The following is a 20,685-nucleotide window of genomic DNA, read 5'->3' as shown; positions in this document are numbered from 1 at the left end:
AGGTTCGCGTAGAATCAACAATCAAGGCAGAATGCTCATTTAAAGCCATCTCCTATTCCACGAAGGGAGATGGTGGCAGAGATTGGGGGTATAAGAGAAGTTTGCCGACACATTTCTAAAATAGCTTATTTGGGAAGAGAAGCATGAGGATTATTGGAGGTGGGAGCTATCTCCATTGGGGTTCCACAGGGCTCAATACAAAGTCCCTTGCTTTTTGTGGTATATGTCAATGATTTAGACTTCAATGTAGGGGCATGATTAAGAAGTTTGCAGATGATACAAAATTAGCAATGTGATTAATAGTGGGGAAGAAAGCTATAGACTGCAAGAAAATATCAACGGACTGGTCAGGTGGGCAGAAACATGGACAATGGAATTCAATCTGGACAAGTGTGAGGTAATGCATTTGGGGAGTGCTAGCAAGGCAAGGGAATACACAATAAATGGTAGGACACTGAGAAGTGTAGAGGAACAGAGGGACCTTGGAATGCAGGTCCACAGATCCCTGAAGGTAGCAGAACAAGTAGATAATGTGGTTATGAAGGCATATGGGACACTTTCTTTTATTAGCCGAGGCATAGAATATAAGAGCATGAAGATCATGCTAGAATTGTATAAAACACTAGCACTGGTCACAAACTACAGATAACACTAGAGAGGGTACATAGGAGATTTCTGAGGTTCTTGCCAGGACTGGAGAATTTTAGCTGTGAGCAAAGATTGGTTAGGCTGGGGTTGTTTTCTTTGGAACAGAGGAGGCTAAAGGGAGATTTAATTGAGGTGTATAAAATGATAAGGGGCCTACATAGAATAGATAGGAAGGGCCTATTTCCCTTAGCAGGGAGGTCAAAGAATAGGGAGCATATATTTAAAGTACTTGATAGAAGGATTAGAGGGGAGTTGAGGAGAAATTTTTCACCCAGAGGGTGGTGGGGTCTGGAACTCACTACCTGAAAGGGTGGTAGAGGCAGAAACCCTCATCACATTAAAAAAGTACTTGTATATGCCCTTGAAGTGCTGTAAGCTACAAGGCTATGGACCAAGAGCTGGAAAGTGGGATTAGGCTGGACAGCTCTTTTTCGGCCGGCATACACACAATGTGCCGAATGGCCTCCTTCTGTGCCATTATTGTGCTATGATTCTAAGATCTCAGATCACTTGTAGGGTTAAAGGGGGCAAATTTCCACATCTCGACTGGATAAGGTCGGTACCAATTGGTAGCAGAAATAAGAATTTGGTGTGGCAGTCCTTTACATGTGCTCTTTTGTACAATTCCGGGCATTCTTTTTGAGTGGTTTAAAAATATAATTTTTAGCATTCTACCACAAAGCGGAATAACAGTACTTTATTTTTACACTGCTGCACTTAATCTTTGGAGAGATTGTGATAAGGGCAAACAGCTTCCTGGGCTGCCAATAGGGCTGGGATATCTTTCTAATGGAGCTTAAGGGCAACATGCAACAAATCCTACATGAAAGGTTTATTACAATATAAATGTGAATCATAGTGCCACCTACAGGAATAATATGTACTGCACTAAGTTTGGACAATTTTAGAATGTTTTTTTCCCACTGACAAAACCTGACACAGGGGCCGCAATTTCGCTTACCTCGGCAGGTTCGGTGCGGCTGGGGTAGGTGGCAAGTCCCGACCTCGCTCCTGGCTTCAGCCTGCTGTGGAGTAATGATTTTCCATTGATTGGGCTTGTTAAGCCCGCCTAGCGAGTTTCCCGGGCCAATTGAAAGAAGCGGGTCTGATGACATCATTTGATGACACGTCATCCGCTGATTTCCTTAAAGGGACCATGAGCTAATTGATTTTGACATTTGTGCTTTCAGTGTTCTACAGCTTTGTGCTGCTGCAAATACTGACAAGCACTGCACAGAGTGCAGGGCTGCACCCAGGGTCTCCCATCACTCCCTCTATTGTGTTCCTAACACAGATGAGACTGCACACAGGGAGGTTAAAGTAACAGTGACCTCAGTCTTTATTAAGACACTCCAGAGTGAGGAACAGGCCTTAGGGGCGGGCTTATATACAGTGCTCCCAAGGGATGCTGGGATCCCTTGGGACTTCAGGGGATGCGCTCCCAGGTGGCGGAACATGGGAGTGCATGCTTTACAGATACACAACACCCTCCATATGCTTTAGAAGGAATCAGAACAAACAGTGAGGTTCTCTTTCCTTCCAATGGAAGGAAGCGGCCTCCCCAGGAGATCAACACAGCCTGGTTTCACATTGCACAGGAAGGCACAAGCAGGGATGTTGTCAGGAGGACCTGGCTGCAGTGGCGCAAACATTTCAATGATCTCAGTAGATCCCGAAACGTTACTGCAAAACCACACTCAACCTCATCCTGCTGTGCCACTCATCACATCCCCATCATTCTATCTTCCTTACACTACTCCTGTTCATACTTACTCACACCAACTTACCTTGCGCCTCCACCCTTCCCTCTCTATCTACATTATCACTTCCCATTCTCACCAGCTACTCCTCACACTCACCCTCATCCTAGTCCAATTATATCATCTAAAAACACACTTAGGTCTTCAAGCCAATGTTCATGTTAAGTTTCTGTTAATGTGCTATCAAACATTGAAACCTTTATTTTCAACACTTTGCCTTCTTGGACAGATTTGTGTGCACCGTTGGAAGTGGCTTAGTGAGTTACAGTGAATGGTGAGACATAATGGTATCCCCCGCAAAGGCAATGAGTGTGAAAGGAATGGCTTGGGCATGGTGGGGATGCTTTATGGTGTTGGTGTACAGTGGTGCCAACCTGGCGCATCATGTGGTCGCCAGGGTATACGGTATCAAATGAAGTAAATCTGGCCATGGTGAGTTCATCCCTGGCGTCCAAGGCAGCAATGTGCTTGGGTGCCAATACTCTGTGTCCTGTGCAGCATCAGTTGATTGTGAAGAAGGTTGGTATTGTTGATGGTGCTGCTGGTGTGCCTGGTGATGCTGAGCTGATCGTTGTTGGATTTTGAGGACCAAGTTTCAAGGGCACCGATGCTAATGTAATAGATGGCAGGTGAACTTGAGATGACAGCAGCAATCTGTCAGTGGTGAGAGAGGTTGTTCCAATGGGGTGACATTGGATAGAGAGATTGCTCCATACGCTTGCAACCTGCACAAAACTCAATGTGCCTTCCAAATACAATAAGCAACAGCTTTTGATCTTGGAAAGTGAACAGCTGTGAGATGGGAACTTTTATAGCACAATTGCAGCTGTCAAGTAAAGAAATGAATTCACACAACTCCCGACGGCCTTATCTGACGTGATCCCCGAGCAGTGTGAACCTCGTGGACAACTTGGTAAAATGGTAAATTCAGCTCAAAATTCTTTTTAATAGGCTCTTAATAAGGTCATAATAACCTTAAATTGCCTCCGCCACCGCTGCATGTCGGGTCTCTTCAGTGTTGACAGACCCGCCATCTGGGAAAGTAGCATGGTGGTGGGTTGACAGCGGGATCCCAACCCGCTGTCGATCATTTAAAATTTAACAGCTGACCCACCACTCATCCCATCCTCTGAGCACTGGCAAAATTGCGGCCAGGATGTTTCAAAACATCTTGAGATTAAATGTTTTGACCGACTCAGCAATTTGAATATGAAAGGTAGAGAGTAACAATTTTTTGGTTGGAGCATTTGTTTCTTTGGATTTTCTTCTGGCCATGTTTACTTGACCTAAACCTTGATCAGTAAAATTCCCCCCCCCCAAAAAAAAATCTATGAACCACTATTATTATTATCTTCAGCAGACTTTAAGAATAGTCTATATTATAGTCCAGTATTTATCAATGAATTGGCAGCATTTATTGGTAGAATGCTGCTAATTCACTGATTCTTAAAGGTATAAATATATACATAGAAGTTATAACACAGAAGCAGGCTCAACTGGTCCGTGTCGGTGTTTACCCTCCACGACAGCCAATTTGTGCACAGCAGGATCCTGCAAACATCAATGAGCTAAATGACCAGCTAATCTATTTTGTTGGTTTTGGTTGACATGAATGTTGACATGGACACCCAGATAACTGCTTTCTTCAAAAAATATTTTTTATGTCCACCTGAATGAGCAGACAGGGTTGCTGCTTAATATCTCCTTAAAACAATCTCTGACAGTACTGTACTGAAGCTTCAGCCTAGATTATTTGCTGAAATCCTAGTCTAATGTCAGTTTGCAGTGAGTTCAGTTTCACTGTATACCATTTAGGTCATATTGTCACTCATTGTTATTACCCCATGATATCACAGCTGCTCATTCTATCCTGCTCATGTTTCATCTTTCAATATTGCATTGATGACATCACAAATGAAAGGAAACTGCAATGGAACTATGACAGAAATGATGAAAGCTTAATTTTGACTTTTCCTAGTTTCAGAATCATCTGAAATTCCAACTCTACTTCTGTTCATTTATGAATTTACTGTATTTTGCAGCTGTAATTGAGGTACTAAGGGTGTTGGCAGACAAGGTTTATGGATGTGAGGACAGACAGATTAAACAGACAGTTTAGTAGGAAGCTTTTTCGGATATCACACAGAGGTAAGAAACAAATAAATTGGCCATGCACAAGATATATATCCACCAGTTTCTTATCTTTGATTTTATTTTATGCTGCATATTATTTTGAACATAAAAATACAGTAAATCCCTCAGTAATATGTTGTTCTAAACAAACAAAATGTGCTCTCTATCAGTGAGAGGCATAAAACCTGTACAATATTAGGGTTGCAATATATCAAGAATGGTATGGGACGGGGAAGAGAGGGAATGATGATTTTAAAAGGTTAAGTACTTACATGTATATGTTGCCGTATGTACGTGTTTTAATGTCCTCCTCTTCAATTGAAAAACATAGTCCTCGATTGGATGCTCCATATCCTTGCAATTGGTGCTGCTTATTCCAGTAAAGTTCAATACTGTGATGGGTCACTTTACCCACAACTGGAGGGGCTGGCTTGGGGACTCCCCCTTTTGCCCATTTTTTTTTATAAAAGAAAAAAAAACACAACATAAGATTCTGGCATTGCAAAGAGGCAGTGCCTTCTAAAGAAACCTTGTGAACTGCAACAGATCATCAATGTCCCAATTATAATTATGCAAATTACTTTGTACTGTTTCCCCTTACTATGTGGGTGAGACTGCTGCTGCAGAGATCCTTCATTGCACAATATTATATCATGGTTTATATTATTATAATCTAATGGTTAATATAGTGAATGATCATGTAAAGTCTCTATAAAGAGTAAATTGTAAATATGTGAATAAGCTAACTGTATGTATTTAGTTTAGCCTGTCATTAAGAGGTAATGGGGCCGAAATCAGGTCCCCAAAAAGGCCCGTTACCACCGGAATGCGGCGGCCAGGCGGCGAAGTCGAGTGGCCACTGACTTCCGGTCCAATGGCCGCCACCAGCAAAATTTAGCTAGGCCATTTTTCCAGTAGTGGTGGCTTCCGTCCACTTCCGCCGCGGTACTGTGGTTGCGGCCATGATGACACAATCACAGTGCACACTGCTGCTGCTGCCGCTCCGCCCCGCAACCGATATTCACTATAAAAAAAAAACTACCTTCTTCCTGACGGTGCCCCTGACAGCTTTTTGTGTCGGATCACTTTGCAGGGCTGCTCGAGACCGCCAGCGGAGGAGAATGGAGCTTTGGTGGGATCGGGATTTTTGTGTGCTAAAATTTTGCAGAGTTCTAACAAATTGTTGGGAGTTCCAAAACCTGTTGCAGACTTGTGAGAACTATTGGCAACTTTTGAAAAGTTTTTTACTTGCTGTGATTACTAGTGACCTGGGAGCCTCATTCTGTGCTCCACAGAGGCCTCCTAGTGAGGGTTGAGCCTGCAGACGCAATGGGTTCATTGTTAGCAGGGGAATGCCTGCAGCAGCAGCCTCATCCACATAGTAAGGAGAAACAGTACAAAGTAATTTGCATAATTATAATTGGGACATTGTGAGAGGCAGGGAGGAATGCAGGAGAAGGCGGCGCCATCACCGACAGATCCAGAGTCAGCGGGCAAGGGAGGCAGCACACATGGCTGTCCAACATGGAGAAGGGCCTGGAGACAGGCGCAGAACTCAAGGCAGAGAGGTTGTCCAGGAAGGAGCTAGCGTCAGGAGGGTCAGGTACGGTGATCCCCACACCAGATAGTGGGCGAGGAGCCTGATGCTTGCCAGCTTCAGCCTGCAGAGGCTGAGCACCATCAACAGGATGAGGGAGAAGGCAATCAGCCAGTTGCCATCGGAGGGGCCCAGCACAGACCTGGGAGAAGGAGGCCCTACCGTGCCAGGCTGTACCGACATCAGTTTTCCTTCCTGGAGTTAAACGATGAGCAATGTCTGAGAAGGCTCCAATTTAGGAAGGACATCCTGAGGGAGCTGTGCAATCTCCTGTGGCCAGATCTGCAGCCTCAGACAAGGCTGAGGACAGCTCTGTGTTGAGAAACAAAAGCCACCATAGCGCTGAACTTCTATGCAACTGGCACCTGCCAGTCTGCAACTGCAGCCATTTCTAATATCTCACAATTCTCCACCCATCGCTCCATCCGTCAAGTGACCGATGCTCTCTATAAGAGAAGAGTCAAATATATATTGTTCCTGATGACCAGGGAGAAGCAGGTGGAGCACCAGGCTGGATTTGTCTGGATTGCAGGATTCCCCAAGGTGCAAGGGACCATCAACTGCACACGCGTCGGTCTGAGGGCGCAATAAACCCATTCTGAGATTTTTATGAACAGAAAGGGATTCCACTCCCTGAATGTCCAGCTGGTGTGCGACCACCTGCGCAGGATCATGGCAGTTAATGCCCAGTATCCAGGCAGCAGCCATGATGCCTCCATCCTGTACCAGAGCACTGTGCCCGCCATCTTCTCGGGCCCAAACCAGGATTTTGGATGGCTGCTTGGGGACAAGGGATATGCCCTGTCCACTTGGCTGCTGACTCCCTTTCGGAACCCTAGGACTGCTGGCGAACATTCCTACAACGACGCTCATTCTGCCACCAGTTCTGCCACGTATCTTCTCATTTGTGAAACTCCAATGAGAGTGGGCAAGCACACTTTTGTGTCCATTCTCCCTTTACATGGTTACATCAAAAGAGGAGTTGGGATTGGCACCCACCTGCAACCCAGCCAAAAGTCAATTTGCTCAACATTTTAAAAAGAATCAAGATTCTCTGGCAGGAATGGCATGTCCCCCAATGGAGCAGAAAGCCACTCCAAATTTCCACCCCCACCTCCCCCACAGGTCTGAATCACACGTTTTCTGTCTTTATGCTAATGCCTATTACTGGGACAGGGTCAGTACTGGGGCACATCGGTTAGCAGAAGTCTAGCTCTATTGCACTTGTTGCGGTGCAAATTTCGGGACTCAATTACCTATCTCCAATCTAGTACATGTGGTGTACCATCTTACTTTATATCCTTTGTTTAAAACAAAAGAGATAATATTTCAATACATAAATAAAGCAATATATAAATAATAATCATCATCGTGGCCACTAATTTATAAGTTACACAAAAATGGAAATAATCATGAAATTTGATTCCCAAAATACTGGAAAATCCAGTAATATGAATTGAGTTTCACTTGTACAATAACCATAAATCATTTGCCCCAAGAACAATACATTTTAAATTACATGGCGTCAAATATTATACAACGGCAAATTCTCTTCCCACACACTCACTGTCAGCAACGTACAAGAGATTCTCTCGTATTCAAAGAAATAACTTTATTTTGACAAATAATCTATTGTATATCAATGGACTATTTAAGTATTATGCACAAAAGGAATGAAGTGACGGAGCACTGAAAATCTCATAATGACACATTAAGAATGAACACATTTAGGATTTCTTATGAAATGCTGTAGACGAGCCTATGTTTTATGTTCAGGGTAGAAAGAAGTCAAGGGTCATGCAGTATGGCTATGAGGCTTCTCGCTATATGTCCCAGGTCTGTGTAAAGTGTGGCCCAGAAGGAAGTGTGAACAGCTATTTATCAACTTCTGGCCAATAAGCACTTTTGTTATCATTACTGATCCACAGTCCTAAAATGAGTGCTGTCCCAGAAACAACAATGAGCAGTTGTATTCATTGAGAAATTAATACAGTCATAAAGATGGGGTTTAAAGAGGATTTTGAAGGAGGAGAGGTTTACATAGAATATATGGCACAGAAATAGGCCATTCGGCCCAAACAGTCCATGCCGACGTTTATGTTCCACTCGAGACTCCTCCTGTCTTTCCTCATCTAAATCTCTCAGCATAACCCTCTATTCCCTTCTCCCTCATTTGCTTGTCTAGCCTCCCCTTAAATGCATCGATACTATTCGCTTCAACCACTCCCTGTGGTAGCAAGTTACATATTCTCACCACTCTTTGGGTAAAGAAGTTTCTTCTGAATTCCCTATTGGATTTCTTGGTGACTATCTTATATTGATGGCCTCTAGTTATGCTCTTCCCCACAAGTGGAAACATTCTTTCTGTATCCACTCTATCAAAACCTTTCATAATTTTAAAGACCTCTATTAGGTCACCCCTCAGCCTTCTCTTTTCAAAAGAAAAGAGACCGAACCTGTTCATCCTTTCCTGATATGTATACCCTCGCATTTCTGGTATCATCCTTGTAAATCTTCTCTACTCCCTCTCCAGTGCCTCTATATCCTTTTTATAATATGGCGACCAGAACTGTATGCAGTTCAGTGTGGTCTAACCAAAGTTCGATACAGGTTTAGCATAACTTCTCTAATTTTCAATTCTATGCTTCTAAAAATAAACCCTAAAGTTTGGTTTGCTTTTTTATGGCCTTTCTAATCTGTGTCGCAACTTTTAGTGATTTGTGCATTTGAACTCCGAGATCCCTTAGTTCCTCAACCTCAGCTAGACTCGCCAAGTAATAAGTGACCCCTCCAAGTAATAAGTGACCTTCCTATTCTTCCTACCAAAATGTAATAACTCACATTTATGTGTTGAACTTCATTTGCCAATGATATGCCCATTCTGAAAGTTTATTAATGCCCTCCTGTAATTTGCTGCAATCCTCCTCAGTATTGACTATCCCCCCCCGCCCCCCCCCCCCCACACCCAATTTGTTGTCATCCGCAAATTTAGAAATTGTGTTTTTGATTCCAAAGTCTAAATCGTTAATGTAAATTGGGAACAGCAGTGTTCCCAGCACTGATCCTTGTGGAACACCACTACCCATCTTCTGCCACTGTGAATCACTACCCTTTACTCCTACTCTTTGTCTTTCTGTCTTGAAGCCAGATAGCACTACTACTTGCCCATGACTCTGCATTCTCTGACCTTGTTCATCAGTCTATTATGGGGCACCTTATCGAAGGCCTTTTTAATATCTAGATAAATTACATCAACTGTATTACCATTGTCTACACTCTTGGTTACCTCGTCAAAAAATTCAATAAGGTTAGTCAAGCAAGACTTTCCCTTTTGAAATCCATGCTGACTATTCATTATTATATTTTTTGTTTCTAGATGTTCTTCTTTTCTCTCCTTTAATAGGGATTCCATTATTTCTCCTACCATTGATGTTAAGCTGACTGGTGGAAGGATGTAGGCAATGGATTCGGCAGCTGAAGGCATGGACACCAACAGTGGGGCAAAGAGGGTGGATGGACAAGATGCCGGAGTCAGAGGAATGGAAAGTTTGAGGGCGGGGGCACGTCTAGCGTTGGTGAAGGTTACAGAAAGAGGAATGGTTGGTGCCTAGGAGGGATTAAAACACAACAATGAACATTTTTAATGTGAGGCATTGGGTCAGCAAGGACAGGGATGTGGTGCAGAATTGAATAAAAGCAGCATAGTTTTGGATGGGAGGTCAGCCAGAAGAGCATTGAAATATGGGCTGATTGGCTGATGTAGGGGTAGTGGCAGGTGATGTTCTGGAGGTGGAGGTAGGTGGTTTCTATTATAGACAGGATATGTGTTATGGAGCTCCGCTCAGGGTTAAATAGAACACTGAGCTTGCAAGTACATAAGAATTAGGAACAGGAGTAGGCCATCTAGCCCCTCGAGCCTGCTCCAAGAGTAGTCTGGTTCAGCCTGAAGCAGTAGCCAGGGAGAGGTTGGTGTTGGTGGCAAGCCAACAGAGTTTATTTAAGGGAACAAAGATGCTGGTTTTGTTCTTCACAATGTTTATTTGGAGAAAGACTATGGGTCCCGACAACAACCCAGTTGTCGTGCTAAAGTCCTGTGCTCCAGAACTAGCCACGCCTCCAGCCAAGCTGTTCCAGCACAGCTACAGCACTGGCATCTACCTGACAAAGCAGAAAATTGCCCAGGTATGTCCTGTCTACAAAAAGCAGAATAAATCCAATCTGATCAATTGCTGCCCCATCAGCCTACTCTTAGTCATCAACAAAGTGAAAGATGTCGTCAACAGTGCTATCAAGATACACTTACCAATAACATGCTCACCGATGTTCAGTTTCAGACCTTATTACAGCCTTGGTCGAAATAGGGACAAAAAAGCTGAATTCCAGAGGTGAGGTGAGAATGGCTGTCCTTGAAATCAAGCCAACATTTGACCGAGTGTGGCATCAAGGAGCCTTAGAAAAATTGAAGTCAATGGGGATCACGGGGCCACTCCCCACTGGCTGGAGTCATACCTAGCACAAGATGGCTGTTGGTGATGTAGGCCAATCATCTCAGCCCCAGGACATCGGTGCAGGAGTTCCTCAGGGCAGTGTCCTAGGCCAAACCAAGTTCAGCTGCTTCATCAATGGACTTCCCATCATCATAAGGTCAGAAATGGGGATGTTCGCTGATGATTGCACAATATCCAGTTCCATTTGCAATTCCTCAGATAATGAAGCACTTCATGCCCCATGCAGCATCTGGACAACATCCAGGCTTGGGCTGAAAAGTGACAAGTAACATTCGCACCACATGAGTGCCAGGCAATGGAGATATCTATCAAGAGAGAATCTAACCAACTCACCTCAAAATATTCAATGGCATTACTATTGTCGAATCCCCCACCATCAACATCCTGGAGGTCACCATTGACCAGAAACTTAACTGGATCAGCCACATAAATACTGTGACTACAAGAGCAGGGCAGAGGCTGGATATTTTGCAGTGAGTGTCACATCTTAATTTACCAAAATTCCCTGGATACTGGGGAGGTCCCAGCAGATTGGAAAACTGCAAATGTTTAACGTTCCTATTTAAAAAAGGAGGCAGACAAAAAGCAGGAAACTATAGACCAGTTAGCCTAACATCTGTGGTGGGAAAATGTTGGAGTCCATTATTAAAGAAGCAGTAGCAGGACATTTGGATAAGCAAAATTCGGTCAGGCAGAGTCAGCATGGATTTATGAAGGGGAAGTCATGTTTGACAAATTTGCTGGAATTCTTTGAGGATGTAACGAACAGGGTGGATAAAGGGGAACCAGTGGATGTGGTGTATTTGGACTTCCAGAAGTCTTTTGACAAATTGCCACATAAAAGGTTACTGCACAAGATAAAAGTTCACTGGGTTGGGGTTAATATATTAGCATGGATAGAGGATTGGCTAACTAACAGAGAACAGAGAGTTGGGATAAATGATTCATTCTCTGGTTGGCAACCAGTAACTAGTGGGGTCCCGCAGGGATCAGTACTGAGACCCAACTATTTACAATCTATATTAACGACTTGGAAGAAGGGACTGAGTGTAACGTAGCCAAGTTTGCTGATGATACAGAGATGGGAGGAAAAGCAATGTGTGAGGAGGACACAAAAAATCTGCTGAAGGACATAGACAGGCTAAGCAAAAATTTGGCAGATGGAGTATAATGTTGGAAAGTGTGAGATCTTTCACTTTGGCAGAAAAAAAATCAAAGAGCAAGTTATTATTTAAATGGAGAAAGATTGCAAACTGCCGCAGTACAGCAGGAAGTGGGGGTACTTGTGCATGAAACACAAAAGGATAGTATGTAGGTACTGCAAGTGATCAGGAAGGCCAATGGTATCTTGGCCTTTATTGCAAAGGGGATGGAGTATAAAAGCAGGAAAGTCTTGCTATATCTATACAAGGTTTTGGTGAGGCCACACCTGGAATACTGCGCGCAGTTTTGGTTTCCATATTTATGAAAGGATATACTTGCTTTGGAGGCAGTTCAGAGAAGGTTCACTAGGTTGATTCTGGGGATGAGGGGGTTGACTTGTGAGGAAAGGTTGAGTAGGTTGGGCCTCAACTCATTGGAATTCAGAAGAATGAGAGGTGATCTTATCAAAACGTATAAGATTATGGGTTCAAGTTTTGGGCCACGCCTAGAACGGCGCAGCCCCGACCTGGACGCCCATTTTTCGCGCCACAAAGTGCACCTAAAAAACTTACAGATTCTCTGGCTCCCTGCTGGTCCTCTGGAGTCGGGCGCGGCGCAGCATGAGCTGTAGGGGGCAGAGCTAGGTTCCTGCGCTGAAAACAGTGCTGGGACCTCTGCACATGCGTGCTACAGTGGGCACGCATGTGCAGTAGCTCCAGGCGCCCAAAACTGTGTGGGAGGGGCCCGAAGCACGCAGCCCCTAGCCCTGGCCGAATGGCCTCACTGGGGCTGCGTGCATGAGGCTGCCTCCCACGCCCAGTTCCTGCTTCCTCCCAACCCGACCCGACTCCCGCTTCCCCCCACCTCCCCACAACCCCGCCCCCGGACCCGACCCGATCCCCCCGACTGGACCCGACCCGCGCTCCCCCGCCCCCTCCACCGACCCGACCCGACCCAGGCTCCCTCCCTCCCCCACCCCCCCTACCCGAACCAACCCGACCTCCCTCCTCCCCCCCTGACCCGACCCGACCTCACCTCCCTCCGCCCCCCCGACCCGACCCGCGCTCCCGACCCCTTCTCTTTCCCCTTCTCCTCTCCCTCCCTTTCCCCTACTCCTCTCCCCCCCTTCTCCTCCCCACCCTTTCCCCTTCTCCTCTCCCCTGCCCCTTCTCCTCCCCCCCTTCCCCTTCGCCTCCTCCCCCCTTCCCCTGCTCCCCACTCCCCCTTCCCCTCCATCCCTATCCCTCCCTTCCCCTGCTCCCCCGCTTCCCCTTCTCCTCCCCCCCTTCCCCTTCTCCTCCCCCCTCCCCCCCTTCCCCTTCTCCTCCCCCTCCCCTTCTCCTCCCCCTCTTCTCTCCCCCTTCTCCCCCATCCCTCCCCCTTCCTTCCCTCCCCCTCTACCTCCCTCCCTCCCTCCCCTCCCCCTGCCCCCCCTCCTCTCTCCCTCTACCCCCCTCCTCCCCCTCCCCTCGCTGTCAGAAACACAGACACTGACAGACAGAGAATGAGAGACACACAGACAGACAGAGAGATAGAGACACTGACAGAGACACACTGTGGGGGGCATCCCAGCACGCTGTTGAAGGGCTCCCGGTGCTGCAGTCGATAAGTAGAAAATGTTTTATTTTTTTTTTTTAATTATTGCTTATTAATTTTTTTTGAATGATTTATTGGTTGATTTATTGATGTTTTTATCATTTATTATTGATGATGGCTCTTTATTTGTAAAACTGAAGTGTTTAATGTTTGTAAACTTCCCTTTAAACCCCCCCCCCCCCATTTCCTACGCCTGATTTGTAACCTCCGCCTGATTTTCTAAAGTGTAGACAAGGTTTTTTCGAGCGTACAAAAATCTTCACTTACTCCATTCTAAGTTAGTTTGGAGTAAATTTTCACTGCCGAAACTTTGAAAACAGGTGTAAGTGGCCGGACACGCCCCCTTTTGAAAAAAAAATTCTGTTCCAAAGTGAAACTGTTCTAACTGACTAGAACTGGAGCAAACTAAATGCCGAGAATTTGAATTTCTAAGATATTCCGTTCTACACGAGTTGCTCCAAAAAATCAGGAGCAACTGAGGCCGAAACTTGGGCCCTATGAGGGGGCTTGACAAGGTGGATGCAGAGAGGATGTTTCCGCTGATGGGGGAAACTAGAACTAGAGGGCATGATCTTAGAATAAGGGGCCGCCCATTTAAAACAGAGATGAGGAGAAATTTCTTCTCTCAGAGGGTTGTAAATCTGTGGAATTCGCTGCCTCAGAGAGCTGTGGAAGCTGGGACATTGAATAAATTTAAGACAGAAATAATCAGTTTCTTAAACGATAAGAGGATAAGGGGTTATGTGGAGCGGGCGGGGAAGTGGACCTGAGTCCATGATCAGATCAGCCATGATCTTATTGAATGGCGGAGCAGGAGCGAGGGGCCATATGGCCTACTCCTGTTCCTATTTCTTCTGTTCTTATATTCTTATCTTCTGACTCCCCTAAGCCCTTCCACCACCTACAAGGCAGAAGTCAGGAGTGTGATGAAATACTCTCCACTTGCCTGGATGAGTGCAGCCCTAACAACACTCAAGAAACTCGACGTCATTCAGGACAAAGCAGTCCACTTGATCAGCATCCCATCCACCACCTAATGGGGTCAAGTTTCGGCACGCCTGATTTCTGCACTCAAAACCGTGCCGAAAACTGACCTCGGTATTCTCTACTCCCTCAGGTCGATCCAGGCACAGCGCAGCACGAGCTGTGGGGGGCAGAGCCAGGTCCCTGCGCTGAAATCAGTGCCAGGACCTCTGCACAGGCGCGCTACAGTGGGCACGCAAGTGCAGTAGCTCCAGGCGCCCGAAACTGTGAGGGAGGGGCCCGAAGCACGCCGCCCCTAGCCCTGGCTGAATGGGCTCACTGGGGCGGTGAAGATCAGGCTGCACCTCCCTCCTCCAGCTCCTGCTCTGGCTGTGGCTCCGGATCCCCCCCCTGTTCAGCTGACGCTCCCTCTGGCTCTCTCAACCCCGCCATCTCCCGCTCCGCTGCCCGCTACCCCCCCCCCCAGCTCCTGTTCCGCTGCCTGCTCCCATCCCCCCAGCTTCCGCTCTGCTCCCCCCCCACCCCCCCCAGCTCCCGCTCCGCTCCCACCCAGCTCCCGCTCCGCCCCGGCTCCCCCGGCCACCTACCTTCAACTCCGGTCCGCTCCCTCTTCCTTCGGCGGGGCCCGCCCGCCCGGCATCTTGCTGGGTGCGGGCCCCGCCCGAACTCTTGGGCCCGGCTTCTTCACGTCGGCCGGGCCCGTTCAGCCTCCTCCCTCTCCTCTGCCCCTCCCTCCCTCTGCTCTCCCCCTCCCTCCCTCTCCTCTCCCCCTTCCTCCCTCCACCCTCTCCCTTCCCTCCCTCTCCTCTCCCCCTCCCTCCTGCTCCTCTCCCCCTCCCTCTCTCTCCCTTCCCTCCCTCCCTCTCCCTTCCCTCCCTCTCCCTTCCCTCCCTCTCCTCTCCCTTCCCTTCCCTCCCTCTCCCTCTCCCTTCCCTCCCTCTCCTCTCCCTTCCCTCCCTCTCCTCTCTCCCTCCCCTCTCCTCCTCCCCTCCCCTCCTCTCGCTGTCAGAAACACATAGATACTGACAGACAGAGAGACACTGACACTGACAGACAAAGAGACACTGACACTGACAAAGAGTGAGAGAGAGACACACTGACAGACAGAGAGAGAGAGAGACACTGACAGAGACAGAGAGAGAGGCACTGCGGGGGGGGGGCGTCCCAGCACGCTGTTGGAGGGCTCCCAGTGCTGCAGTCAGTGAGTAGAAAGTTAATTTTTTATTTATTGATTTTTAAAATTTTTATTTTGATTGATTTATTGGTTGATATATTGATGTATTAATCATTTATTATTGATGAGAGCTCTTTATTTGTAAAACTGAAGTGTTTAATGTTTGTAAACTTCCCTCCCCGCCCCCCCCGCCCCCACCCCGTTCCCTATGCCTGATTTGTAACCTACGCCTGATTTTCTAAGTGTAGGCAAAGTTTTTCTGAGCGTACAAAAATCTACACTTACTTCATTCTAAGTGAGTTTGGAGTATGTTTTCGCTGCCTAAACTTTCAAAACGGGCGTAAGTGGCTGGACACGCCCTCTTTTGAAAAAAAAAATCTGTTCCAAACTGAAACTGTTCTAACTGACTAGAACTGGAGCAAACTAAATGCCGAGAATTGCAATTTCTAAGATACTCCATTCTAAACCAGTTGCTCCAAAAAAATAGGAGCAACTCAGGCCGAAACTTAACCCTTAACTGTCCACTCCCTCACTACTGGTGCACCGTGGCTGCATTGTATACTATCTATAAGATGCACTGCAGCAATTTGCATCTCCCAAACTCGCGACTTCTACCATCTAGAAGGACAAAAGCAGGACAAATAGGAACACCACAACCTCCAAGTTCCCCCCCAAGTCACACACCATCCTGAGTTGGACATATATCGCCATTCCTTTATTGTCGCTGGGTCAAAAATCTTGGAATCCCTTTGAAAGTACCTATAGCTCATGGACCGCAGTGGTTCAAGTAGGCAGTTCACAACCACTTTCCCCAGGGGAGCTAGGGATGGGTATGAATCCTTATCCTGTGAATGAATAAATAAAAATAAATAAAAAGCAAAAATAAAAAATGTGACTCGTCCAAAACTGGATGTCAGACAAGCAATTTTCCAGCACAGAGACAGTAGAGGTTGAGAGAGGTGGTAGAGAGGTAGACCAATATAAATGGAGGAATACTCCCCAGACTCAGGAGATAAATATGCTGCTTGCATGAATATACAAGAAAGACCCCAAATTCAATGTTTGGTCTATTCAGAGTTAGTTGATCTCATCCTTGGCAGCATTACCACAATTGGCCTCAGTTTCCCTGGGCTAGAGAAGAGTAAGAAATGGCCATGCTTCCTGTTACTGATCACAACCCACTGCCGTCTGCTAGAAAATATACATGGGTGTTGGATCAGGACAGAATTGGACTTGGCTTTGATGCGCGCAAGGACAAATAACCTACTAAGTGTCAGTGTCTAGACCTCAGAAGAAATGAGAAGCGATGAGAAAACTGGAAAAATATTTATAATTTATTATTGGTTTTCAAGTCCTGACAATCAGCTGAGTCTCGGTCCTATGACTTGGTCCTGTAAATGTGTGCAAAGTAGAATGCAGGTAATATGAGAAGCTTGCCATCAAGCTAGGAATTTTGTCTGTACATTTTAGAACACACAATATCACAGGTAACTAAATCTTAAGATATCAGGTGACAACTGTGCTGTGTGATCTGTATAACATTAAATTTAAGCTAACTCATAAAGCGGTGCTATGGTGACTACATATGCTTTGTTCACTGAAGCAGTAGAGAGATCATCCGTCAGTTTAAAAATGCTCCATACTGTTAACAGAGATTCAATAAATGATAAACAACTGTATCTCTTACAGCATCTTCTTGTGAATTCTATTATATTGAACATTAAATGTAATTCGGGACTACAATAAATTGTAATACAACATTAAAGCCCACATACAGAAACAGCAGGATTTGCTGGCAAGAGCAAACACGGCAAGATTTGGAGGATTAAGTCAACAATAAAATATATTAAGTTGCTCTTGCTTTTGTGCTGATAGGCAACTTCTTTTTAATAAGGAGGGAAAAAAAGCTGGAGAAGTACTTCCCTACCCCCACATTTTTATATCCTTTTCTCCTTTTCTCTTTTTCTCCTTGCTTGGGTGCCATTGGTGCCTGCAGACAGACCTACAGTACCTCATCCAAGTGCTCATTCTTCCTGTATGCAACTTGACAGTGATTATAACTGCATGTGTGTGGACATCTGATTTAACTGAGGCCAGCATCACAGCAGAGGCCAAAAAACTGTCCTCATCTGATGTCCACACGCATGCAGTAATCAGCAAGAATAACTAGATAACAATCAGAAGCAGGATCCCAGGCTGACTGTTGCTGTCCAGTCTAAGGACATTGAAGTCAATTCAGTACTGTCACCTTGAGATCAGTTAACTCAGCACAGACTAGAGACTGAACCTAGGACCTTCTGTATGGCTTAGCACTACACCCAGTGGTCATTAATCCACTAAGCCACTGGGGGAGCTCCTTCGATAACTGCTCCTTTTTCATTAAATATGTATTGTATTTACTTTATCAGAAGAATGTTAAAGCCATGGAAAAGGTACAGTAAAGATTCACTAAAATTATACCAAGCATGAGAGGTTTTAGTAATGATCAAGGTCAAGAAATTGAGGCTATTTCACTACAGTAAAGAAAGTTAAGGGTATTCAAAAGTATGAACAAATTTGAGAGGGTAAGTAGTGAAAGATTGTTCCCATTGGTTGTCAAATTGGTAACAAGGGCATAGACAAAGATTATCACTATAAGAGAAAAAAGAGATAGAAGATTTTTTTCCACACTGAGGATTATTAAAATATATAATACTTTACCACAAGTGGCTACGAAGGCAGAAATTACAACATCATTTATAAGGGAATGAGATACGTATTTGAAAAGGAAGAATATAAAAGTCACCATTGTAACTTCGTTGGAAGTGTGGGTCACACTTCCAGCAAAGTTTTGTGTCAGGGCCATGGTCTAAACAAAAAGCAAAAAACTGCAAATGATGGAAATCTGAAACTAAACAGCTGTCTTGGGCCTGCGCTCTGGAATTCCCTCCCTAAATCCCTCTATGTCCACCTCCTTTAAAACCTTCCTTAAAACTCATCTGTTTAAACAGGTATTAGATCCCCGACTATCTCCTCCGCTAGTTCACATTCACTTTTTCCTCACACCTCTGTGAAGCGGCTTGGGATGTTTATTCTATATTAAAAGTGCTATATAAATGCAATTTGTTGTTGTTACTGTGTCTGTTCATATTATCATTAGCTGTTTGTCCATTTATCCCTTGTGCATCTGGAATGTTTTTAAATTACTATGCACATTTCCTAAAATAGCTTCATAAGAAGACTTGTTACAGATACTACATGTAAAATAAACTTTTGTATGATTCTTATTCTGTGATAAAGATAACATTATCCCTTTCATAAAACCATGCTGACTCTACTTAATTGAATTATGCTTTGTCAAATGTCCTGCTACTGCTTCCTTAATAATTATACTGCTTCCTTATTATAATAATATCTGTGATATTGCAGATCAGACTCTGAAATACGTCTAACTTGTACTGTAACTCATTACAGATTTCTTACTGCTGTTAAAGAGAGGAATTCTTCCACTGTCAGTGCTACTGTTCCTCATTTTAATTATCATAAAATGTTAATACTGGCCACAACATTCACCGGCAAGGAAAAAAATGGCTATGACACAGCAACACCAGGTCAGACTAAATCTCAATGTTAAAAATAACACTGCAGTATTTTAAAATAATGTTTATGTGCAATGAAAATAAACTCTGTGCTTTATGACATCTTCCGAACCCCTATATATTGGCCCAGCGAAGGAACACCGCTCTCCATTCACCTCACTGACAGTTGCCCACAACGTTTTTTGCGGGCTATTGAGCAGAGACTTGCTCCAACGTCTGTTCCAGCAAGATGCCCTCTGCATCGCATCTGTGGCATGTGTGAGCAGGGCAAGAAATAGCGAGGCCGTGCAACCAATCAGAATGAAGAATCCTCACTGAGCCATGCCGAGTCGAAATCAGGAAGCATAAAGCAGGAAGTATAAATTAGATTTAAATCAAGCACAGAAAGCAAAATAAAAATTGAGAAAAACAGATGTGATTAACAGAGGGAGATAAAAGAGACAGACAGAAAAAGTTAAAAGAAATGTTATCTATCCGCATTTCCTAAAATAGCTTCATTAATCAAACACTAATTAATTTCTGAAGGACTCCACACTTGTAAAATTAAATGTTATGGGCCTGAGAGGTTGCTTAGTAGTAATCACCATATATCATGTCATTGACTTTCCCAGTGGTCGACAGCAAGGAGATTCGTCTGTAGTTATCGCAGTTGGACTTGTCCCCTTTTTTGAAGATGGTCACAATTACGACATCTCTGAGATCTCCTGGCATGCTCTCCTCCTTCCAGATAAGAGGGATGAGGTCATGCATTCGTGCCAATAGTGCTTCTCCGCCACACTTTAGTGCCTCAGCGGGGATTCCATCTGCTCTCGCGGCCTTGTTGTTCTTGAGCTGACCGATGGCCTTTTCTACCTCGTGCAGGGCTGGGGTTTTGCTGAGATGGTGGTGAATAGCATGTCGGCCACTGGGAAAGTCATTGCAAGAATCCTCCTCAATCGTCTTCTCCCCGTGGCTGAAGAGCTCCTCCCAGAGTCGCAATGCTGATTCCGTCCATTAAGGGGTACAACAGACATGATCTTCACCGCACGTCAACTACAAGAGAAATGCAGGGAACAGCATCAAGCCTTGTACATGGCCTTCTTTGACCTCACAAAGGCCTTTGACACTGTCAACCGCAAAGGACTATGGAACGTCCTCCTCAGTTTTGGCTGCCCCCAAAAATTTGTCACCATCCTCCGCCTGCTCCACGATGACATGCAAGCCGTGATCCTGACCAATGGATCCACCACAGACCCAATCCATGTCCGGACTGGGGTCAAGCAGGGCTGCGTCATCGCACCAACGCTTTTCTTGATCTTCCTTGCTGCAATGCTCCATCTCACTCTCAACAAGCTTCCCACTGGAGTGAAACGAAACTTAAAAAACCAATGGGAACCTGTTCAACCTGCGCCACCTCCAGGCTAGATCCAAGGTCGTGCCATCCTCTGTCATCGAACTGCAGTACGCGGACGACGCTTCTGTCTGTGCACACTCAGAGGCCGAACTCCAAGCCATCGTCAACACCTTCACCGAGGCATACGAAAGCATGGGCTTTACACTAAACAGCTGTAAGTCAAAGGTCCTC

The 20,685-nt window shown here is 45.3% G+C and overlaps 1 protein-coding gene across 1 annotated transcript in view; it reads right to left on the bottom strand.

The window, feature by feature from the left end:
* The window catches only part of fank1 (fibronectin type III and ankyrin repeat domains 1), a 94,625-nt gene extending 74,793 nt beyond the window's left edge, over positions 1–19,832 (bottom strand). Inside the window, 2 exon segments of the mRNA XM_070874012.1 lie at positions 4,814–4,985; positions 19,706–19,832. Coding sequence (XP_070730113.1) covers positions 4,814–4,985; positions 19,706–19,832 — 299 coding nt within the window.
* Between the last annotated feature and the right edge of the window lie 853 nt (positions 19,833–20,685).

This window comes from Pristiophorus japonicus, chromosome 3, assembly GCF_044704955.1.
Source record: "Pristiophorus japonicus isolate sPriJap1 chromosome 3, sPriJap1.hap1, whole genome shotgun sequence".
In the NCBI taxonomy this organism is placed as follows: Eukaryota; Metazoa; Chordata; class Chondrichthyes; family Pristiophoridae; genus Pristiophorus; species Pristiophorus japonicus.
The sequence above is the reverse complement of the archived record's forward strand: the minus strand, read 5'-3'. Positions and strand labels throughout refer to the sequence as shown.